The following is a 25,098-nucleotide window of genomic DNA, read 5'->3' as shown; positions in this document are numbered from 1 at the left end:
TTTGTGGATGACACTGAAGAATGCTACTAATAAGCCAAAAATTTATGATTATAATACTCATGCTCTGTTATCTCAATGTTCTGAAACTCCTCTGTTCAACCCCCTTACCTTACTCAGGACCAACCAGCTTAAAGGTCAGTTGATAATGCTTTGCCTCATAAGCCAACTGCGTCTCTCCTTTGCCCTTTAAACATTTGAAGCTGGGTTGTTCCTATGAAAAGCCTACCTTGAGAGCAGACTAGTACACAGCAATTAGGCTCCCAATCCTTTTTGTGATCTTGAATGTCCAGTCCAGTATTATGGTGAGCGTTCAGCAAATTATTTTTGCTTGACTGAGATTGATGGATGCATGGTGTGTGTGCGGGGCAATCTCCTGCACCCCAGCACCCATGATCATTAAAGTCCTAATTAGTTGGTCAGCCTTTGACTGGTGTCTAACGTACAGTGCAGCTTCTTTTCTGGGAACCTCCATTCTCACTCTCCTCATAAAACAGGCATCTAGTCATCTCCAAGACTCCCCAGAGCTTTTAGCAGTTCTTCTACTGCTCAGATGTCCAAGTTAAAAATCTGAGACCCTAGCCAAACTTCATTGCAAATCCAAACTACAGTGGTACAGGATATACATTCCCACTCCAGAAGGGAGGACTATAGTACCAAAAAGGAAGGATCAAAGGTGAAGATAAAACCCCAGCAGAGAAAACATGAGGTCTTCCAGCTTCATGGCCAGCATACAGGACCCAGCCATGTGGGCTCCAAAAGCCTTGCCAACCAGGTGACTACTCCCTCAACCTGGCTTTGTCCACTGCTTGCAGCTTCTTGGGCAGACACTTTACATTCAGGCCATAGCTTCTTCATTCGGTGCAGTTTCACGAGTTGTCCTCCTGGGGTGGGGTGGGGTGCGTGGGTAGGACTTCGCAGGACTCCTGCACAGCTACACACGCCTGCTTCAGGTTTTCCTTCAGAAATCTCAATGGAAGCTCCCGCTGAGGTCATTCCCTGCTGCATAAGGAGTTCAAGGGCAGCCTCGGCTTCACAGACCTTGTCTCAAAGCAGGGTAGGGCCGGCAGAGAACAGGCTGGAGAGATGGCTCAGCTGTTAAGAGCTCTTGCTTTGGATCCCAGGTGGGCACTGCATATTTGCCCATAACCTCAGCTCCGAGGAGGGGATGGGGAGACAGGGATTGCTGGGTCTCCCTGGATCCTAGCTTAGTCATATGATCAAAAACCCTGGATTTAGAGAGAGCCTCAAAAGAATAGGTAGTGAGGGACAGAGGACATCTGACTTCTCCTGGCTTTCATGTGTGTACAAGTGCAAAGCCCCAACATACACATGTACATATATTTACACACGTATGCAAATAAATCAAGACATCTTTTTTGAAAATTGGGAGAAGAAACTCCGAGCATATTCAGTGAACCTATATTGGGTATTGATGAGAGGCACAGACCAATATAAAGTGGGCAAAGGCCAAGCTAGAATGTTCACTAAGTAAAGTCCTTGATACTTACTGGAAGGCTCATTTTAACAACAGAAACGGTGTGGTTTTGGTGGGATATCATCACTCAGGCAAGGCAGGAAGGCTGCTGGTTCAGTCTGAAGATGTTTTAAGTGGTTGCTTTCCTCCTGTGGACTCTAGTCTGCTACTTACATGGGGATACCAAATTCCCTTATGCTTTTCACTTCAGGATAAGCAGCTCTAGTAGATAATGAGGAGTAGTGTGTAGTATAAATACTAACTCAGGAAGGGTCTGTGGAAAACATGAAGTGGCTCAGTGAGTGGAGGCCCTTGCTGTGTAAACCTGAAAAAAATCTGAGCTTGATTCTGGGATCCCATGTAAAAGTGGAAGGACACCATGGACACCACAGGGTTGTCCTTTGACCTCCACAGGTGCACCATGTATACCCCTCCCTCACCACATAATATACACACACACAGTAACAGATAAAAATTACAAAAAATTATATATGAGATTCTACACTAGAATCGTAATTAAAAATAATTTTTATTTTGACTTACATGATTGAAAGAGGGATGAATACAAATATAACAAACCTAAAAGCACTTCCCAACCAAAAGCCAGACACAGAGGTGGATACAAAAGATGTGAAATTAATTATCCATGCAATATTCAAAACTGTTTCAAATCCACAAATAAACCAAACAAAAGCCCTGTAATAGCTGTGATTTCACTTTCTACAAAAGAGACATTTCAACCATTTAACAAAGACTGTAGCCTATACATACTATAACTGTACAACGTACCTTTAAAATGAGGGATATATGCATATATATAACATTTACAAAAATACAAATATGTACAGTGGAACTTCACAGTTGAAAGGATGTGTTGCCAGAAGCCTGGCAAACAATTTTCACTTTAAAATGAAAGGAACCCTTTTAAAAGTCTTGCTAAAATGTAAATATTGAAACTAATATCTAATTGGTATTTTATACAAACACATCCAGAATACAGTTTACATTGCACCCACACGTATTGTTGTGATGTCTTGGCATCCCCACCCCTTGCACACTGTGTAAGAGACTGAATCTCTACCCTGGTACTGAGCTGCTATGGAAACTATGGGCCAGTTTCCATCTCTCAGGGCTTCCTGCTTTCTAGGCTCATAGCCAATTTTATAGAAGCAGAAACCACTTTCAGTACCTCGATATTCTATCCAGTTAGGATTCATCCAAAGTCCAGGTCCCCACTTGAAAGAGAAAAAGAGAAATACATCTTTCTGAATCTACAACTTAGGAACTTAGGGGTATTTGTCTTAGGAAAAAAAATTACACATGTAGAACCAGGCATAGTGGCTTGTGCCTATAACCCCAGCTCTGGAGGCAGAGGCTGGAGAACTCTTGCAAGTTCAAGGTCAGGCTGGACTGTATATTGAGTTCCAGGTTGGTCAGGACTACAATAGGGAGACTCTGTTTCAAGACAAAACAAAAGCCAAACAAACAAAAAAACCCAAGAGTGTGATAAAGATGGCTCTGGTTAAAGAACGAAAGCTCAAGCTTTGAGGCTTTGTTTGCTTTTAATAGTATAGGTACAACCTCAACGAAACAGAATTCTTCCATTGATCTCTTAAACCACATGGATAGACGATATGGAATTCTCAGGATGGGGATAGAAACAAATAGTAGGAACTATAAAAAACTTAAGCTATAAAACTTAGCTTCATGTATCCCAGGTTGCCCTGGGAACTCCCTAGGTAGCTGAAGATGACCTTGAACTTCTGACCCTTCTTCCTTCTGCTTCTGAGCACTGACTTTAGAAGGCAAGCATAGCCAGCTTATGCAGTGCTGGGGATAGACCCAAGCTTCGTGCTCCTGAGGCAAGCACTCTACCAAGGGCGCCACACCCTCAGCTCCAAAACTGACTGTTTTATAATCTTATAATTGAGCATTTTTTGCCAGGCTCTGTTAAAAAAAAAAAAAAAACTTTTATTTGCAGTACGTTCTTTTCTTTTGTGCTTTGTCTGTTAAATAAAATTCGGTAACTAAGGGGCCATGCAACCCTGAGAACACAGCAGAAAGATGGCAAGGCATACGATATGTATGTATCCAAATAGCACATGAAGAGTTCAAGCTTACAGATGAACTTCCACAGAGGCATAAAGATGACTACTTTCAATTCAATGGTAAGGTAAGATGGACTTTGAAGTGCTGTCAGTCACAACTATGATGCAGTCCAGTGAGTTATACACAGACCTGTCCTGTGGGCTAAGGAAAAGTGGACAGTACAATGCAATTGGACTTGGACATCACCGTCTTGGCAGCGGCAGCAGCTCTCTGCTGTCTGGCCACGTCACAGCACCCTCTTGGGAACAGGGGCCAGGTATCATCGGGATAGCAGTCAGGCAGGGCTAACGTGAAATTTAAAAGGCTGTGGCAACTTCGGTTCCATGACGACCTCCCACTTTAACACAATCTCGAGGGAATTTGTCTAACTGTTCGTACGCCAGTCGCCCGTCTTCTCCTGGATAGGGAACATTAAACATGAATACATTACATGGAAACTTTTTGCACAGTTCCTGGGGATTGAACACAGGCCCTCATGTATATTAGACCAAACACTTTCCCACTGAGCTACACCTTCAGCGTTGTATTGCTGTCTTAGCTAGTTACTATATTAAGGAAAAGTGATTTTTTTTATTATTCTTAATTAGATTATGAGTTTCTAGGCAATGCTTAGAACAACCAAGAACCTTTGAGTTAACATTAGAGACCAGATGAAAGGCAAGGCACAAAACAAAGTACAAGCCTGTACCAACTGCTACCAAGTACACATGGCAGATTAATTTTTGTTTAGTGTTTTAGGGACTTCAGTAAGGCTTAATCCTTGACCCCATTGTATTGAATCTTTATGTAACTAGAATACAAGTCTATATTGGTTTAGTTACATTATATCATATACACACAACATTCTACATCATATCATTATGTACATCCATGTGACTAATGGTAAAAGTTAGGCTTTCAAGTTTCAGCTATAGTCTTTACCCCCTGTAGTGGCTATTCCTGGTTGTCAACTTGACTATATGTGGAATGAACTACAATCCAGAATTGGAAGGCTCATCTGTGAGCCTGATCTTGAGGCTGGGAGATTCATGTTTCTGACCTGGATCTTGGCATGGAGATCTTGAGGCATAGTGGCTATGAATCCAGGAAAATAAGGCAAGGAGAGCTCTAAATTCAAGGTCATCTGGTATAAAGCAAGTCCCAGATCCAGGTGTGGTGGCACACACCTTTAATCTGGGCCACACCTTCTGCTGGAGACCTATATAAGGACATTGGAAGAAGGAAGATTCTTCTTTTTCACCTGCTTGCCTTGTGGAACTGAGCAACTGCTANATCCTTGGGCTTCCATTCACAGCTGCTGCTGACCATTGTTGGGAGTTGGACTACAGACTGTAAGTCATCAACAAATTCCCTTACTATATAGAGTCTACCCATAAGTTCTGTGACTCTAGAGAACCCTGACTAATACATCCCCTAAACACACAGTATTCCTTCAGGCAATGGATCATTCAGTCTTGTTTATAGCCACCTCTTTTGTTTATTTACTTATTTTTATTTATTTATTTATTTATTTACTATATGCAAGTGCACTGTAGCTGTCTTCAGATACTCCAGAACAGGGCATCAGATTTCATTACGGATGGTTGTGAGCCACCATGTGGTTGCTGGGATTTGAACTCAGGACCTTTGGAAGAGCAGTCGGCGCTCTTAACCACTGAGCCATCTCACCAGCCCCCTGTTTATTTACTTATTGTGCATGTGTGTATATGCACTACTGCATGCATGTGGAGGTCAGGGACAACATGCTGGCCTCAGGTCTTTCCTTCCACACTAAGGCAAGGTCCCTCATGTCTACTCTGCATACTCCACACCAGCTGGTCCATGGGCTTCTGAGTGAGTCTCTTGCCTCCATTGCCCATCTTACTCTTGGGGTGCTGTTATTACAGATGTGCGTGCATCTCCTTTCTTGAATGGGTTCCGAGAACTGAACTCATGTTGTCAGATGTGTGCAGTTATCATCTTACCCACTGAGCCTTCTTTCCGACCCTCGTAGCAACATCTGATATAGCTAACATATTTTGAAAATATATTTTGTTACTACTTAAAAAAACTGATTAAAATGTAAGCATATGAAAGCTGGGGGTGAACCAGGGATAACATTCATATTACAGAGTGAGCCAAAGACTGCCTTGGCGACACTGAAAGGCTGTCATAAGAAAACAAATAAAAGCCAGCTGTGGTGGTACAGACCTGTAATCCTACCTACACAAGAGCCTGAGGCAGGAGGATCACTACCACTTCAAGCAAAACCTGACCATTTAGTGAAACCCTGTCTCAGAATGAAATGTTTAAGCAGGGGGGGGGGGAGGAGGGAGGGTGATTTATCAGACTCAGTTGTAGTGCATTCACTCGTCTAGCAAGCAGGAGACCTTGGGTTCAATCCCTAGTTCTTTTTTTTTTTTTTAAAAAAAAAATGAATGTAGTCCTGGCTGTCCAGGACCTTGTTCTGTAGACCAGACTGGCCTTGAACTCAGAGATCCACCTGCCTCTGCCTCCCAAGTGCTGAGATTACAGGCAGGCACCACCAAGCCCAGCCCTAGCACAGTATTTTGGACAATAAGTCCCCAGTGTTCTTTTAGGTCAATGGGGAAAGTGAAGCATAGAGATAGATAGAATGCAGCTTTCTTAGAGAGACAAAGTGGGATTTAACCCACTTTCAGTGTCGCCAAGGCAGTCTTTAGCTTACTCTGTAATATGAACGTTGTCCCTGGTTCACCCCCAGCCCTCATGTGCTTACATTTTCATCAGTTTTTTTTTTTTTAAAAATAGTAACAAAATATATTTGCAAAATATGTTAGCTATATCAGATGTTGCTATCGGGGCCAGACAGAAAGCTCAGCTATGCAGAACTAGAACGTCACGTGAAGGGGAGGGAACACTGGTTAACAAAACCCTGGGAATATACTGACATGAGTGGCTTCGGAGAAGGATAGACCCTCAAAATAGATCCCGAAGTTCTCTACATGTGCCACCAAGCACCTGGAACCCAAAAATCCCAAGTCCAAAGACTTCAGCGTTCAAATCTGTGAGCACTGGTAAGACCCCATAGGTGAGAGCTTTTACTCCCCTTGTCCTGAAGCCCGTCCCCCTAGCATAGCCACAGATATTTTGTTCCATGCCCGCCAGCTACTTCATATTATAACTGCAACATGCCTGCCAGTCACTGATACAGAAAAATAACTTGACTCAGAACAGGGTCACGCTGACCACATGTCCTGTTATGTTCTGTATGTTATGAGGTTTGTTAATCTTAAGAAATTCCACAACTATAAGCTTCACATAGGACCCATCAAATTAAAGGCCAGTATGAGCTTTTATGTCTTAAATGGCTTGAGCCAGGGCTGACCACCAGGCTGCAGTTCCATCACCTGCGTATGAGCTCATTGTGATGTTTGCATAAGCTGGCCCTGAGAAATGCCCAGCACACAGCTTTGAGCTCTAGAATCTTAGCTGCTGCCTTGATCGATCAGTCTTTAGATGTGTGTTCAATAAAGCATCTCTGTCTAACTGAGAACAGTGTTTGTGTGGAGACTTCTAGACCCCAACACCTTGGACATGATAGGTTTATAGTTAAATGCATATAAGTGTAAAATGTTACATAAAATGCCTTCAATGTATGCATAAACACTTATATATAACATAATTTTCATCTTTAAACTTAAGTTTTATTTCTAAGATATCTTATGTATATACAAATATTCTAAACTTTAAAAAAAGAAAAAGGCGACACAATCTGAAGTTCTTTGGATGGAATTCATTTGGGACGAAGGATAGTCAGCCTTTACTGTTACAGTGGCACAACCAGAGCTGACCCCCAGGGTATCTTGCTAGATGTTCTGGCATAGCCAAGGCTATAGGTAAAGATGTTTGCCACCAAGCTTGGGGACCTGAATTCAGTTCCTTGGATTTACATACTGGAAGGACCTTCACATAGGTGCCCTGGCAGGCATGCCCCCAACACATACATTCTCTCCCATTCAGAACACCACAAATCAATGTTTCAAAAAATGGAAATGGAATTAAATAAATTAAAAACTTTGGAGGGAGCAGGGTGTTGGGATCAAAGCTAGGACCTTGCCCATGGTGGCAGGTGCTCCATCACAGAGTTACGTATGTCTGCCACTCAAAAGTTGGAACTTGAGTTTCTTGTTGAGCAGAGCAAGCGCTGGGTGCTGTTACTAGATGCTATATTGGATGGTAGATGTTAAGAACACTCCCATTGCACAGAGGGCCTCTCAGACATCAAACGGGTTATAAGGTTGAAGCAGGCATGCACTAGTTGGTGAGGAGTGGCTGCTTGGCCCTCTCAGTGCTTGTCATGATTCTAGCCCTTTGTCATAGGGTGTCCTATCTGTTGCCATTGGGAATAGTCGAGCACTGTATGAATTCAGGCTTCTGTGGGAAAAGTGCATCAGTATCTGTGCATCAGGGGTCAAGGAAGAGTCATAACACTATTTGGGTTAGGGGTGGGGTCTTCCAACTCTACTACCTTCTAATAAGAAGGTTTTAAAATCCCCATTCAGGGGTGCCCTGGAGACCTCAGGGAGCAGCCTCATTGGGTAGAGCAGAGGCACAGTGACGTTAGGCTTCCCTGGAGACTTGGGTATGCAACAAGTGGAGAAGCCTGAAGAGGGCAGGGAGGCCTGGGTGGTGTGAACATCGTGGAAAGGGTGGTGGTGAAGCAGGTGTGTGGGGTGCACCTTGGAGTGCAGCTAAGTGAGTTTGGGGTACAGGCCACCGGGGTACCCCCTCCTCAGTTTACCATGGGAAGAGAGATGCTGGCTTTATAAACATCTAGCTATTGTTTATTGTTTTTAAATCTTCACTGTTATTTCAGAACCCCGGGGGATAAAAGACATTACGCCACTAATACCCTGGGTACATTTTAGAGAATTAAATAACTTCTATATCTAAAACAACCATAGAGAATAACTATTTTATCCTTTAAACAAACATGGGCTGGCTAAGCTTCCTCTACCAAGAATGGTGTATTCAACAGCAGCGCCAAGTCTTATTAATCCCATCCCCGTAAGAAAGAAGGGCTCGAAATAATGGGATTTTCATGGTGGTTATAATAACCATAAATCTTCTTCACATGGTTAAGATGTATTGTCAAACCAGAGTGGCTTTTTTCCTCGTGACATTGGCAGGGTTAGGTTTAAAGACTTTTAGAATTTAGAGCGTATGACCATAGTAACATTTTCTATAACTTTCTCCTCCCTTCCTTTTCTTCTCTCTCTTCCTCTTCCCCCCTCCCTTCCCATTCCTCTCTCTGTGTGTATATGTGAGGATAGGGACTTTGTAGCCCACACTGGCTTAGAACTCAATATGTAGCCCAGGCTAGTTCCAAACTTGTGGCAAGCCTCCTGTCTCTACCTCCAAAGAGCTTGGATTACAGGTGTGAGCTACCGGCAACAACTGTCTATTTGATGCAGAGTTAAGAGAGGTTTTCCATGGTGGGCAGTGGGGGCGTTAATCCCAGCACACCTTTAATCCCAGCACTTGGGAGGCAGAGGCAGGCGGATTTCTTGAGTTCAGGACAGCCAGGGCTATACAGAGAAATCCTGTCTTGAAAAAGAGAGAAAGGGAGGGCGTGCGGGAAGGAAAGAGGGGAGGGGGAGGTTTTCCTGATGGCTGGGGCTGGGGCTGGGTTGATGGAGTACTGGCCTAACATGCACAAAATCCTGGGTTTGATCATTAGCACCAAATAAATCAGAGGCCACGTCACACACTTGTATGGCTGGCTCTTGGGAAGCGGAGGCAGGAGGATCAGAAGTTCAAGCCTATTTTTTAGGGCACGCCTGCCTTTAAAAACAGGGAAAAGGAAAGTGAGTCTTTGATATCCTCATCTCTAGTGTCTACCCAAAAGGAACAACAACAACAACAAAAGGCATGAACCTTCACAAAGTGAAGGGGAGGGCAATCTGGATATTCCAGAATGAGATGCCAGCAGGCAGGAAGAGGTCACAGTGAGGCCGAGGCACTTAGCCGCCCACCATGCACTGCAGAGCTCAGGCCTTTGACTCTGGGGTGCGATCTCCACACTGGCAGCCCTGCTGGGATCTCTACAGCTCCCCTTAGTCTTCTGTGCTCCAGCTCCTAATACTTTGACTTCCATGAAACGGTCTCACTGTGCAATCTAAACGGTCCTTAAACTCGAGGTGACTTTCCTGCCTCCTCGCCTTCAGTGCTGGATTACCAGGTAGGAGTGACCACTGTCAGACCTTCGTTTTGATTCTAAATAGGTCCTTGGAAGCCCTGGAGGGTGAAAGCACCACGCCCCCTCCCCCCATTCTTGTGCAGAGAGAGCAAGGGGCAAGATCCGGACACAATCGATTTCTCCTATTCTAGGAGCTGGGAGAACACAGGCAAGGAGGAAGCCATTAAAGCAGAAGACATGAACCTTCCCTTAGGTTCCCAGGAGGATATCAGAAGTAAATGAGCACTCAAAAAAAAAAAAAAAAAAAAACGAACTCACCAAGGGACAGGAGGGTTTCCGAGGCCACAGTTCTGATTTCTTCGGTTTCAGACTGACACAACATCACCAGCATTTTAATGCTTTCGGTGGCCTGCCAGGGAAAACAGATCAGTGCCTGACACTTAGACCTTCGGTCTTCCAGGAGACTAAACAGCTAATTCTTTAAGCTAGATCCCATCCATTCTAAAATAACCCTCATTTTAGAACTCTTGTGCTTGCATTGAAACAACACGTTGTGTGGAATTCTTTTCGAGCTGGGGGCAGGACGGGTAAGGAATTGGTTCACAAAGAGGGCTTCTGTTTCCACAAGGGACTGCATTTTTGGGGGGAAGCGGGGGGGGGGAGGAGAAAAAGGGTAGAGTAGGGACAAGGTGTTCTCAGCTGGAGCCACGCCAGGGTTAAAACCAGGGCTCCTGCTTGATCCTTCACAGCACATAGGTCCAGTATAGGCTGCTGCACCCCACGTGTCTACCCATCTACCCGTGTGAAGTCTGTAGCAGAGATACAGAGGTGCTCAGCAGCGATGAGTCACGGCACACCAGGAGAGTGCCCAAATAAATTCTTAACCAATGGGGACTTTTTTTTTTTTTTTTTATGGGGGAGGGGAGCTCACTGGTAGGTAATTTTTTTTTTTTTTTTTTTTTTGACCAAGTAACAAGGAAGGCAAAATTTCCCACGGTTGTTTTCCTTCACAGATCATTAGCGTTTCCTTTTATGACATCAGTCCCTTGTGCCCATCTAAGGTTTTAGTAAGCACCAGGGGGTAACCCTCTTGTTGTTTTTCCTGGCACCTCTCCTAGTGTTTGTGTGGTAAAGATGGTCACACATGAGATCCCGTGGAGAGCCACGCTTCTGTTGGAGATCTGTAGCCTTGGCAGTTACCCCTCTCCCTGCTCACCAAGGCCTCCCTCCTCTAGTGCAGCGAGACCACTGCAGAACAGCCACGTGCATCCAGCATGCAGTCTGAGTGTGGCAAGGCTAAACAGGAATTGTTTCCTACTTGGTGAATTTAACAAAGTCATATGTAGTCCATGTTCAAGGGGGAAAAAAGGACCCTGACTGGGTGGCTCCAGGGAGACGAGAGACGCCGCTACACTACGAGAGAATATGAATATGGCATTGAATATGGGACACACTGGATATGTCCACATGGTGTGGCCTCTAAGCTTCACAGATATGTGTTGCTCTAGAGTTGGCCAGGGATGGGGGCTCTGAGTCGGACAGGGGTAGGGCTGTAGGGCATTACCTCCAGGCTCTTTAGGGCCAGACACGCTGCCTTCTGTAGCTGGAGATTGGTCTTCGTTAGTGCTTCGCAATAATAGAGCAAGGCCTGAAGGGGAAGAAGAGATGCCGTGAGACATTTTCAATTGTTTGTCATTAATATAGTATGTAAGAACAAAGGAGGTAATTGGGGTAGGGGATACAGAAAATCTTCTCCCATATGTGCTATGTAGATTTTTAATTTTTAAAACCCACCTTTGTTTCATTTTATGGGTATGGTATTCTGCCTGTGTATATGTCTGTGTACCATGTGCATGTAGAGAATGAAGGACAACCTAATCTGCATGACGAGTTCCAAGCCAGCATGGTCTCTATCAGAGGTTCCAAGCTAGGCAGGGTTATCCAGTGAGAGATGTCCCAGAAGAACATTGGTTGCTCTTCCAGGGGGACCAGGTTTGGTTCTCACCATCTACATAGCAGTTCACAATCAGCTGTAACTTCAGTCTCAAGGAATCTAATGCCCTGCACCACTGGCAAAGGCGGGGAGGGAGATGCCATGAACAGCGGGGCAGAAAAGAACGTAAGCGTTGGGAGTCCGGGAGGCGGCTGTAAAACGCTATCATCAGGGCATCTCCCAGCTATTGCAAACATGATCTCGCAGCAGCTGGGTGCTAGGCCTGCACAAGACTGGGCCTGCCAGGTTTAGCTCAGAGAGGGGCTCATGGGAGGTTCTAGCTCCTGATGTTGGTTAGTGAAGGATTCTGGGGAGAGCTATCATCTTCAGCTGTGTTCTGAATGGTGTACCAGTCCAGTAGGTTACAGTTCCAAGCCCGTGAGTACACATACAGCCCTGGTTAAATTCAGGGTTAAGGAAAAAAGCTGTAGAGGAGGTGACCGGTGGGAGGAGACAAGAGAAGGTGGAGGTGAGTGTACATGCGCACTAAACCACCAAAGAACAAACTTAGCAAGAAAAAAAAAAAAAAAAAGTGAAAAAAAGTTACCCATTTCTGTATTCTAAAATAATAAAAAAAGCACAGAAATATATCTCTCTGAGGTGAGCTGTCGCATGGCCTTTCACATAATTTCCAGGGTAAGAAAAAAAAAAAAAAACCACAAGAGTTTGCAAGTTTATTCAAAGAGTCAATTGGTGCTTTTTTTTTTTTTTTTTTTTTACCAGATTGTAGATGCAGACATGGAAGCTACAAAGTTATGATTATAGATTTTATTTTAATGATCAATTTTCTCCTTTGCTGGATTTTTAATCCTAAAACCCATACCACTTTTGCCTTTAATGGACAGAGCTATGTAGCTTTATGTAGATCAGAGGGCAGTAACTGAAGATAAGGTGCAACGCCCTGCTCATGGCTCTCACGGACGGTCCTGCTCCTCACAAGCTCATCACATCTACGGGTTGGGAAGCTTTGAGTTCTTCCTTTCTAGTCACTTTGAAATATACTGTACAAAATTGGGGGCTGGAGAGATGGCTCAGCAGTTAAGAGCACTGATTGATCTTCTGAAGGTCCCGAGTTCAAACCCCAGCAACCACATGGTGGCTCACAACTATTCGTAACGAGATCTGATGCCCTCTTCTGGTGTGTCTGAAGACAGCTACAGTGTACTTACATATATTAAATAAGTAAATCTTTGGGTTAGAGGGAGAAGGAAAAAAAATGAGAATCTTTAAGGGCTAGAGAGATGGCTCAGGGGTTAAGAGCACTGATTGATCTTCCAGAGGTCCTGAGTTCAAATCCCAGCAACCACATGGTGGCTCGCACCCATCTCTAAGGGGATCTGACACCCTCTTCTGGAGAGCTATAGTGTACTCATATACATAAAATAAATAAATAAATCTTAAAAACATTATGTGATAACCCTAGTATAACCCTAGGAAGATATTTGGTCGCTCCATTCAAAGTCCACCTTGAATTCTCAGCAATCGAGCCTAGCTTCATGCTAATGGTAAATGACAGGCAGTTAAGCCTTGGTACCCACCGTTTAACATCCTACCTTTTCTCTGAAGTGCTCATTTTTGGAGGCTGCTGCCAAGTAGAGTGTCACAGCCTCGCTGACCTCATTGTCATCCCTGGTGAGCAGCAGAGCCAGCATCCTGAGGACTTCCTGTTGAGCGGGGAGGTTGCTGGGGGCAAGGTCACTCATAGTCTGCAGCAGTTTCTCATCTCTCAGTGACTGCAGAGTCTGAACCATGGCAACTGGAAGGGGAGGAGCCAGAGCTCACGTTCTGATAGCACAGAGGTGCGATTGTTGAGAACACAAGTATTCCATGTATGTTTTCAGTGAAAGCAGACCCAAGTGTGTATAAAAACTTAGCCTATGATAAAGGCGGTATTTCAAATTACTGTGAAAAGGTCAATAGTTTAAATAATTATAATGAGGGCAAATTATAAGAAAAATGTAAAGTTAAATTTCTACTTTGAAATGGTGGCAGAAATATATAGTTTTCTTTTTTTAAAATTTGATACAGGATTTTACAATATTCTATACCAGCCAAGAACAAAGACAATCTGAAACTATTGACCCCGCTGCCTCTCACTCCCAAGAACTGCGGTTATAGGTATTCATCCTCCAGCAGCATACAAATGAATTAAACAGTCAAATGTGAATAGACAATGAAGAAATACAAAGAAACATGATCTGCCACCTCATTAATATTCATAGAAAACACAACTGTCTCTATGCCTAAATCCTAATCCTAGGTGAGGGGTCAGGCCTGGGTGGGGAATGTCACTTAGTCGACTGGAATTTAGAGACAATGTGATGAACTACAGGACTTTGAGTTCCACTGGGACAGACTGGCCATATTCTCTGAATAATCCCTAACAAGACATGCAGCAAGGATATCTCTTGGTCTCTAAAACACAACAATGAGATTGTGTCTATCTAGGGACACCGGAGATAGATGGGAAAGGAAAAGCCCAAGTTCACCTCTTGTATCAGAGTCATGCCTTTCCCATAGTGAATACGGGTGAGAATCATCTAGATATTTTTGCTTTAATTTCCTGTTTTCTTTGCTGTGGATGTCTGTTAGTTCCACTGCTTTGTAAGTAAGTACACCAATAAAAACCCCCAAGGGAGTATTAAGTAACAGTTAAACAAACAAATCACAGAAAACATTTGACACTATAAAAACACAGGATCCAAATATAAGGGCAATAAAAAACACCTAATAAAATGCTTTAAATGGTTAATATTTAATAGCAGAAAGCATATTAAGTTAAAAACAAGATATAATAATTTATAAGGCATAATCACACTAGGGACATCAGCTGTGAATACAATGCTTGTCCACTATGGGATCTGGGTTTAAGACCCTAGTACTGCAAAAACAGACAAGCACACAGGACAGACAGATAAACTTACCCCAGCCTAAGCAAGATATAATTTTAAAATCTAAATCAATGCATGTTGAAACCATGGCTATGAGCGACCATGTGGTTGCTGGGACAGTAGAGTGGTAGGTGTTGTTAACCACTGAGCCATCTCTCCAGGACCCTCCAAGCCTCCCGCAGCTAACGTGCCCTTCCCTTTACTCCTAGATCAACATCTCTAAATCTTCCTTCAGCTTAGGTGCCCCATTACCTTCTATGAAGATCATTTTTTGGCTACATAGTAAGTTTGAGGCCAGTCTGGGCTAGAGATTCTGTCTCAAAACAGAAACAAAACTGAGGAGCCAGAGAGATGACTTAAGAACACACACTTCTCTTGGACCCAGGACCCAGGTGGAATGGCTCCCAACTCTTTATAACAAACACCAGCTTCTGGTCCCTGAAAGTACTCCTGCTGGGGACCCGCGTGCTTAGTGAGCTCCCGCTCCAACACCAGGAAGGTCACTGAAGTTAAAAACCCACAGAAGTCATTAAGAAGGCAAGCCTCAGCTCAGCTGTGGAGGACAGCGACCTTCACTAACGATCCCGACAAGGAAGACCCAAGCTGACCCAGGCTGAGACGCTACCGCAACACGACAACACGACAATACGACAACACGACAATACGACAACACGACAATACGACAATACGACGGGAGACCACAGCCTACCTTGCCTGGTTAGCTGGCTCAGGTAAGTCTCCAGGTCACTTACACCGTGGCTGGTGAAGAAGCTGTAATACTGGAAGACAGTGACGACTTCCGACGAGAGGCTGGAGGAAAGGAGAGGTTCGGCTCGGTCCAGGATTTGGGACACCAGGGTTCGAAACACTGGGAAAGAAGAGACAAAGTGGCTTAAGAAACAAGACCATTGGGGGCTGAAGAGATGGCTCAGTGGTTAAGAGCACAGACTGTTCTTCCAAAGGTCCTGAGTTGAAATCCCAGCAACCACATGGTGACTCACAACCATCTTAATGAGATCTGATGCCCTCTTCTGGGGTGTCTGAAGACAGCTACAGTGTACTTACATGTAATAAATAAATAAATATTAAAAAAAAAGAAACAAGACCATTCATTCACTCATTCATTCATTCACTCACTCATCCATTCATTCATCTTTTAGCATGCTATTCATGATGAATGTGATAACTACTATACTGTGGAAGCAGATGTGAATATCATAGAACTTATATATTCATTTGTTTATCACCATACTAATAATATTCATTAACCTTTTATTATGGCACTTGTGTACATTCATCTTGAACAAAGTACTTATGTTCATGCATTCACTTAAACTTTTTAAAATTTATTTTCATGTGTATGGGTGTCTCGCCTGCATATATATATATATATATATATATATATATATATATATATATATATATATATCAGTGTAACATGTGTGTGCCTGATGCCCAAGAAGGCTACAAGAGGGAATTGGATCCCCTAGGACTGGAGTTGCAGACAATTGTGAGCTGTCATGTGAGTACTGGAAACTGAACTCTGGAAGAACAGCCAGTGATTTTTAACTGCTGAGCCATCGTGCCAGAGGGCATTCGCCTTTTATTTTGGAACTTGTATTCACTCATTCGCTCATCTTTTATCACTCTTTCCTTGTGGTACTTGCATTCATTAATTCATTTTTATCACAGCAGTATAAGGTACAGTGGTTAAAGTGAGCTAGCCCACGCAGTGTACAGCTAGATGGTGTCACTGTTTCCCACACTCACATGATAGCATCTAAGTCAGGATGTGAAAGATGAGCAATATCCTTCCAGAAGTTCTCAGGGTCCTTCCTGTTGGTAGCCACTCAGCCTCCCAATAGGGAACAAATAACCTCAATTCCATTTTTGTGTGTTTTTGAGGCAGAGCAGCATGCAGCCCAGGTGGATGTCCAGTGTGCCACGCATCCAAGGCTGCCCTTAGACAGGTCTTCATCACCACACCCCCCTTCATAACCTGAGCTTTATCTACGTAAGCGAGCTTTTCCTGTCCTTGAACTTTCGTTCAACAGAATGTACAGTATATGCTTTCTATGTCTGGTTTATTTTACTCAACACAGTCTCTGCGGAGTCTCCCTTCTCCCATGGTGTTTTAGTTGTCACCGAATTCTGTCTGTTGTGTCTTGGGCTGTGAATCTTCTTACGCATGTCTTACACAGACAGGAGTACATTTCTCTCCGTGTATTTAAGAGAATTGTTGGCTCATGTTGTAGGCACAGACTAGGATTCCATTCTTAGAAAGTCACTGTACCGTCTGACATCCTCACACTGGAGGCACATTCAGGAAAAAGCCCTCTGTACCCATGAGTTCGCACATCTATGAATCTAAGCATTCGCAGGCCAAGAACCCAAGGAAAAGCACATCTATACCGAACATGTAAATGCTGCCACTCCCCAGGCAATGTAATGTAGCAACCATTTACTTGGTGTTTGCCTAGCCAAGCCTTATAAGTTATCTGGGGTATGGAGGAGGAAGTGTGGAGCTTGTATACAAACCCATACTGGTGTAAGCAAGGGATGTAAGCAAACACAGATTCAGCCATGCATGGCAGGCTCCGGCACCGTTCACCCACAGACATGGAGGGACAACTGTACAAACAATACATACAGGAAGTGCTTGTGGACTGACTGGGAAATTTCTCTCACAGGCTCAGGTGTTACCTAGTCTGCAGCCAGTGGTCCTGTTTGGGAGGCTGTGGACACATCGGAACTCGGGGGTTCACTGGCTGACATAGGCCACGGGGTGAGCAATTGGGCTTAACACTTGACTCAGACTCACTTCTGTTTCCTGTGTGCTATCTCTGATGTGAGCAGCCACATGCTCCCAGCACCTTGCACTAACCTGCTTCAGCTGTCATGCCTTCCCTGACAGGATGGGCAGTACCTCCTGAGATGTGAACCCGAGTCAGGCAGTTTGCCACAGCACGGTGGGAAGTGGGGGATGAGGGATACAGTACTTTAAAAGACATCACCGCTGGTATTCTCCACGCTCAGCACCTTTTTGTAGTCAAGCTGGCTATCCCATCTTTCTCCTGGAGAGTGTGTAATTCTCTTTTGAGGCTGGCCTTTTTGTGTGCCCTCATCCCCCGGGCTGCAGGAGGACAGCCTCTCAACAAAGGTCTGTACCTGGCTCTGCCAGTCCTGGATAGTCTTTGTTGATGCTTCTGGCGAAGCTGGCTTCTAGCTGCTTGATCAGACGGGCAGCGGAGCTGTGGTAGACCCCGCTGGGGCTGCAGCATTTGGTCCAGAAGGCCAGCAAGGACAGCTTTTTGTGGAATTCTGGTATGGCTGGAAGAGAAGAGGAATGTTAATGAAGAGAGGATGGTGGTAACCTGCGTCTTCCAAAGTTCTTGCATCCGACACATGCTCAGAGCCAGACTGAGGCTGGAGTGTACTCAGCTGCCTCCCTCGCCACTGAGTTCCAGTGAGCATGCGTGGTCCGGCGTGCTTTGGTTCCAGGGATGGCCTGCAGGTGGCGGGCTTACCTTCCACCACAGAGGTGATGTTCCCGAGGTTCTCGTCACTCACAGCTGCCAGCTTCTGCATCACAAGGACCTGCCTCGACAGCTTCTCCAAGAGACTTCTTGCCACAAAGGGGGTTTTGCTAGAGAAGACGATTTGCTGACAAGACAAATAAAAGCCCTTTCAGTGACGACGAGAGCAGTGACCTTCCCCTCTGCGCCCTTCCTGAAGAGGTGGCAGAGGCAGAGCTCTGCCGCACTATCAGTCCCAGCCTGTCAGTGTTCTTCAGTGTCTGCCAGGTCACGAAATCGCACCAGTTTTTGTTACTTTCAAGCTTTTTCACATATGTATATGTTCTGGAGATTTCTCAGTGGCAGCGCTTCAATTTATTGTGAATTTTGCATTTTCTTCTTTCTCCTCTCTTTTCTCTCCTCCCTCTCCCTCTCCCTCTCCCTCTCCCTCTCCCTCTCTCTCTCTCTCTCTCCCTCCCTTCCTCTCTCTCTCTTTCTTTCTTTTCTTTCTGTCTGTCTGTCTGTCTGTCTGTCTGTCTTTCTTTCTTTCTTTCTTTCTTTCTTTCTTTCTTTCTTTCTTTCTTTCTTCTTTCTTTCAGACAGGGTCTACCATGTGCTTCAGACTGGCCTGAAACTGTAGCTCAGGCTGGCCACAAACTCATAATCCCCCTGCCTTAGCTTCCCAAATGCCTGGATTGTTGGTATAAACTCCACACTCAGCTCTGCCCTTCGTTCTATGTGAAGTTCGGTCTCCTTGAAGATAGCAGAGGGCATTTAGGCTGTTGTGGTCTGGTGGATGAGCAGTATAGGATTTGTTTTTATGAATGCTTGGGTTTTTCACTGCGTGGTTTAATTTCCCTGTTTCCAAGCTGAAAGTTAAGAACATATTATGTGGTCATTCTTGTAGTCAGAACTATCCCAGTGTAACCCAAGAGTGCTGCCGGTATTCCTGGTGTCGCTCTGAGCCCTATACACGTGCTAGTTCACACAGGTCTCATGGTGACCTGATGAGGTGGGTCCTATTAATGTCTTCATTTTGTTGACAGAAAACACTCTGTGACTGAGGCACACCCAGGGTAAGTAACTGGCCCAGTGTCACAGAAACAGAGACTGGCTTCACTCGTGTGCAGGGGGTTAAGGAGAAGGAGCTCCGAGACCGGAAAGGACCTAAGCCTTGTTACTCCAAGGCTCTGTTCCTTCTATACCCCTTGGGAACCTGCCCAGGTGACCTGGTAGGCAGGGATGGCAGGCATGGCCTCTGGGTGATAATGACACTGCCATGTCACTCTGTCTAGATCACTCAAACCCTAAACTAAATGCAATTCTCAAACTCCACAGTCCAACAAGTACCCAGGTGTGGTGGCGCAGGCCCGTAGTCCCCAAACTCGGGAAGTAGAGGCAGGAAGGTCAGGACAAGACCAGCCTCAGCTACACAGTTAAGTTCTAAACCAGCTTGGGCTACAAAACAAAAACTGAACCAAACCAAAAAGGTCTATCAGCTACACACCGATGCCTTTCCCGTGAGCAGGCTCAGTGGACACAAACCTCATTTCTAAAGTAGAAATTGTAAAGTAGTACAGTGAGCTCACAGAATGCCTGGTTTGTTTTTGTTTTTAAACTTCCTGAAATTATATATACACCAAGTGATAGGAAACACTAGGATTGTAGGGTGAAAAGAAGTGGGAAGTGGGGTTTGTAATTCTCACTCCTTCAGCCTACATCTTTTTCTCCATAAAATTACCCATGAAACTGTTTTTTTCTACCACAGATCTGCTCCATAAGAGTTGGACTGTCCCTCATAGCCCTACTAGAGAGGGGCAACACCCTGACTGACTGACTTCCCCACTCCATGGCAGGTGCTTCTCGTAGGTCTCACAAGGAAGCTGTTTACCTCTCAGAGGCGGGCTGGAGGTTTGCCTAGCACATTATCAGAGCCAGAGAAGATAATCAGAGGCCTGAAAGGGTCTTACTCAGGTGGCTGTAAGCAGTGAGTAGCTGGAAGGAAACAAGAATCCTTTCTTTCTTGGCTTGATACAGGGTCTGCCTCTGTAGCCCAGGCTGGCCTCAGACTGGCCTCCATCCTCCTATCTCAGCCTCGCCAGTACTGGGACTGGAGGCATGAGCACCACATATGGATCCATTTGCTCAACAGGGAAAACTGCCCGTGAGAGGCTGCTTGAGGATGTTTTGGCTATAGCGGAAACACTTCAACAGCTCTGCACACAGACAGGGCTCAGGTCTGGCCAGAGGCAAAGATCTTGACAGCCATCCCATTTCCCACAGCACCTTCATGCCTCAGTTTCCCCATCAGGTGGTTCCTTCCTTTGAGACAATGTCTTGCTATGTAGCCCAGGCTTTGACTTGAACTCTGGATCCTCCTATGTCTATCTGCCCAGTCCCGGGATTATACATGTATTCCACTATGCTCAGAAAGCTATTTGTTTGCTGGAGAAAGTCATTTTCTTCTATGTTTCCTCTAACTGTGCCTAATGCTGCCCAGCCCCTGGGAAGCCCAGCCCCGGGCCTTCCTTCTGTTCTCTCCCTGCCTCCTGGTTTTTGGCTGGCACAGGTACATCCTTCCTTTTCTCACCGCAGCCTGTCTCGGGGGCCAATTTCTGTAAAGCTGCGATTACAATTGCTTGTGTGTCCCTTCCTGCTTCACCGTACACCCAAGCCATCTGGGAACAGATCCCAGCAGGGAGAAGACAAGCAGCCAGGCAAGGAGGAAGCACTTAAAGCCAGGCCTCCGGGAAAGTGCCCCGTTGGAGACAGCTGAGAGCTTTCTTGCCTGCCAAAAGCCTTCCATCCATTTGCTTCCGGAACTGTAACACCTCAGGTGGTAAACAGCTTGTGAAGGAAGATTTACGCACGCACGCACGCACGCATGGGCACGGTGTTCCAGTGTGAGCGCTGAGTGGGGAGGGGATAGATAACCCGGAGGAATGTTCCTTCCCATTGCTCATTACAATTACTAGTCCAAGCCAGTCTGTAACCCAGCCCTTGGGAGGTAGCAACAGGGGGATCAAGAGTTCAAGACCAGCCTCAGCTATACAGTGGGTTCGACGAACAGCCTGGCTTGCATAAGACCCTGTTTTAAACAGAAAGAAACTTTCTCATTCACCATCTGGGGAGCCCTAACCTGCTTCTTTCTGCAGTACACTGCTCTTAGGGCAGCATGTGGTGGGATGTGAACTAGACATCCCATAATATCTAGTTAACACTGTTTTCCAGCTCTGCCTGTGGATGGCACCTTCGTCTTCCTTTTTGAATCCCTCTCCTTTACTACCTGGTGCTTTGGATGTGAGCACTGACCGTACTCTGCCTGGTACCCGCTATAGTCTGTAGATCTAGGTTTAACTTAACATTGAAAACCCAGGCCTAAGAAGGGGTGGATGTGTCCATGGAGGTTTTGACTTGGTTCAAATCAAAACAACCGCATTCTCTTCTGATCTCTCATTTCCTTGGCAAAGCTAGAACACACACTATGCACACCTTGCTGTCACGTCAGCACCCCGCCTCCCCCACACCACACATCTTACCTGGATGAGCTGGGTGCAGTACTGTAGATGTTTGACTATGGTGATGTCCAGGCTCTCATTTCCCGTGGTGAGTGGGAGCGGGCTGCCTGCCACACTGGTCCCGACGCCCGTGTCTTCAGTCAGAGCTTCGCTAAGGTGACCCCTGGCTTCCGGGTGAACTGACCTGTAACTGAAACAGGAAGGTAGGTGAAACACGAGCTCTTTTTTTTTTTTTTTTTCCTGTGCACAAACCACAGGCCAAGTTTAACATGGTCCCCACTGAAATCTGTCCTTCCCTGGTTTGTTCTCAAAAGCAGAGGTACCTTTCTAAAATAACTTATTTCAGGTGCCAATTTGCCTAAGTATCAAAAGACCAGGCAAACAAAGGCCGTTGTTTGCCTTATGAGCACAATGAGCTCTTTGTGAAGTAGCTTCCCTGAGAAGGCTTTGAACTGTGCCCTCATTCTGCACCTGCTGCACTTGCCCACCCTGTGGGCAGGGGTTCTGCCTGCTTTTCTGAAGGTCCTGAGTTCAAATCCCAGCAACCACATGGTTGCTGACAACCACCCATAATGAAATCTGACGCCCTCTCCTGGTGTGTCAGAAGTCAACTACAGTGCACTTATGTATAATAATAAAAGTAAATCTTAAAAACAAAACAAAACCAAAACAAACAAAAAAAAAGAGTAATCTCGCAGGCCTTGCCACAGCCTCATACCAACTGCCACGAAAAGGCAAGGAAAAAAAAAAAGCTGTGGAGGACTGCTGTTTGGTGACAGTGCTGTGTGACAGGCAGATGCCAGAAGGGGAGTGTGGCTGTGCAGCTCTGGGCTCTGTCCTGTTTCTTCTGCTCTCTTTAAACCCACTGTCACACTGTCTGAAGTTACTCACTGTCACACTGTCTGAAGTCATAGCATCATGGACACTCACATTACAAAGGTTCACATGTTATTTAATTTTCTTTCTTCCCTTCTCTTTCTGAGACATGGCCCTGAGTTGTCTCAGCTTCCTGATTTCCTGTCGCCACCTTCTAAGTGCTGGGATTACAGGTGGATTTCTTTTTTTTTTATTTTTTTTAAGATTTATTTATTTATTATATATAAGTACACTGTAGCTGTCTTCCAACAGACCAGAAGAGGTCATCAGATCTCATTATAGATGGTTGTGAGCCACCATGTGGTTGCTGGGATTTGAACTCAGGACCTCTGGAAGAGCAGTCAGTGCTCTTAACCACTGAGCCATCATCCCTCCAGCCCCACAGGTGGATTTCACTATGGCCAGTTTATTCTTCTTCCAATTGACATATATTTTGTTATATTTTTACAGTTTCAAGTTTATAAATAAGTCTTTTATTTATTTGGGTTATTTGATTATCGTATGATCTGGGTATATAGAATTTTCTTTTAAAAATGAATTTCTTTTCTTATTTATTTATTTATTTATTTATGACATGGCTTCCTTGTGTAGCTCTGGCTGTCCTGGAACTTGCACTGTAGACCAGGCTGACCTCTACCGCACAGAAATCAGACTGCCTTTGCCTTCTGATCGATGGCAGCATGTGCCACCACCACCCAGTGAATTCCTTTCTTTTTAAATATAAACTTCATTATAAGAGCCTTGTAAATTAAAACCATTATACACCAAAATTAACCAGACCTAAAGTCTATGTATCTCGATGAAGTAGAATAGGAATCCCGGTGCAGTGGGCTTTACATACAATGTAACTATTTTTTTACTACTGAATGCATCTGTATGCACCTATCCACCACCCAACCTGAAAAATCTGTAAGCGAGGTGGAACTACAAACACCTACTGCCTTATCTGTTATAGCAAAGGACTGGCACCAAACTAGTTGTCCATCAGCAGATGAATGGGTCATAAAGACAGTATATATTATATACATATATGCATATTTTAGCTCTGAAAAAATATAAATCACAACATTTGCAAAAAAATGGATAGACTTAGACAATGAATATACAATACTAAGTAAGTTCACACAGTCTTAGAAAGAAAAGAAACTCACATGATCTTCTTCATATGCAGAACCTGGCCAATAATATATGTAGATAAAAACAGATATGCACCTGAATACAGTATAATGCGTAGAAAGAAAAGAAGGAAGGCTAAATATTAGGAGACAAGGAAGGACTGTGTGCAGGTGATGGACATAGCTTTGAAAGAGGACACAAAGCCAATGGCTTTTCTAGTTCCAAAAGTGACGTTCTTGAATGCCATTGAAATAATCTGTCATGACTGAAGGGATGAAACCACCATACTGTATCTGTCTTTTCAATGTATTCAATGTTTACATTAAAACCATCATGATGTTGTAGTCATTATAATTTATAATATGTTCTAATATTCAAAAGAGTAGAATATTCCCCATTCAAGAAAAATAGTAAAAACAGAATTTGGGGGAAAAGGAACTTTTTGGTTGTTTGTTTTTTGAGACAGGTTCTCTCAGTGTTCCCCTGACTGTCCTGGAACACACTCTGTAGACTAGGTTGGCCTTGAACTCACAAGATCTGTCTGCTTCTGCCCCTTGAGTGCTGGAATTAAAGGCAAGTGCCACCACTGCATGGCTGTAACTTATTTTTATACTTTAGAATTATTTGGCATGCCTCTTCTATATGTTAATTCTGCTGAAATAAGAAAAAACCTACTTTTAATATCATTTTGTGTTTATGAGAGAGGGGCACATGTGCTGTGGTGTGCTTATGGAGGTCAGAGGACCACCCTGTCCAGTTGGATCTCCCCTTCCACATTTGGGTGCCAGGGATCCAATCTAGGCTGCCATACATAGAATGTATAAAAGAGGTGATATTTTTTAGCAAAAGCTAACACGCCTATGAAAAAGTTTAAGAGAAGAAATATCTTGCAAATTCAGCCAAGCCAAAAGAATCTCAATATAGCATGCATTATTATTACATGAAATATTACATTTTCTACATTTCATTTCTTTTTACTCTGTTTGCTCAAGGAATACATGTTTGTTCTCATGCTTTTGTTTACACACATACACATGCACGCACACGCACACACTTTAACCTTGGTCTTATTTTGGAAAAGGAATCCCCTCCAGCAACAATAATAGTAGCCAAACCAAAAACCATAGCACTTCACTGCTAGCTCTATAAGGTTGGACAGCCAAGTTTGCTATAATTCGAAAACCTACGTATGTCACTTCTGTTGTCACAAAGGTAAAGGCAGGGGATTCTTTCCTAGAAGGTGGGCTCTGGCCATCATTTGAAATCACAAAGTCACAAAGCCAGGCTCTGGCTCTAAGAACGTTGGCTTGGCTGGGCAGTGGTGGCATATGCCTTTAATCCCAGCACTTGGGAGGCAGAGGCAGAGGCAGAGGCAGAGGCAGAGGCAGAGGCAGAGGCAGAGGCAGAGGCAGAGGCAGAGGCAGAGGCAGAGGCAGAGGCAGAGGC

At 44.5% G+C, this 25,098-nt stretch overlaps 1 protein-coding gene across 2 annotated transcripts in view; it reads right to left on the bottom strand.

Annotated features, from left to right (window-relative positions):
• Positions 1–2,038: 2,038 nt before the first annotated feature.
• Ripor2 (RHO family interacting cell polarization regulator 2) overlaps positions 2,039–25,098 on the bottom strand; it is a 113,248-nt gene continuing 90,188 nt past the window's right edge. For both annotated transcript variants that reach the window (XM_021215314.2, XM_029547552.1), the window contains 8 exons: positions 21,682–21,850; positions 18,155–18,290; positions 17,796–17,957; positions 15,337–15,495; positions 13,290–13,492; positions 11,308–11,391; positions 10,062–10,152; positions 2,039–3,980 (listed from right to left, as the gene is read on the bottom strand). In XM_021215314.2, the coding sequence (XP_021070973.1) occupies positions 3,880–3,980; positions 10,062–10,152; positions 11,308–11,391; positions 13,290–13,492; positions 15,337–15,495; positions 17,796–17,957; positions 18,155–18,290; positions 21,682–21,850 (1,105 nt within the window). In that variant the 3' untranslated portion in view covers positions 2,039–3,879. The remainder of the gene's footprint in view (positions 3,981–10,061; positions 10,153–11,307; positions 11,392–13,289; positions 13,493–15,336; positions 15,496–17,795; positions 17,958–18,154; positions 18,291–21,681; positions 21,851–25,098) is intronic.

This window comes from Mus pahari, chromosome 16, assembly GCF_900095145.1.
Source record: "Mus pahari chromosome 16, PAHARI_EIJ_v1.1, whole genome shotgun sequence".
NCBI classification, from domain to species: Eukaryota; Metazoa; Chordata; class Mammalia; order Rodentia; family Muridae; genus Mus; species Mus pahari.
The sequence above is the reverse complement of the archived record's forward strand: the minus strand, read 5'-3'. Positions and strand labels throughout refer to the sequence as shown.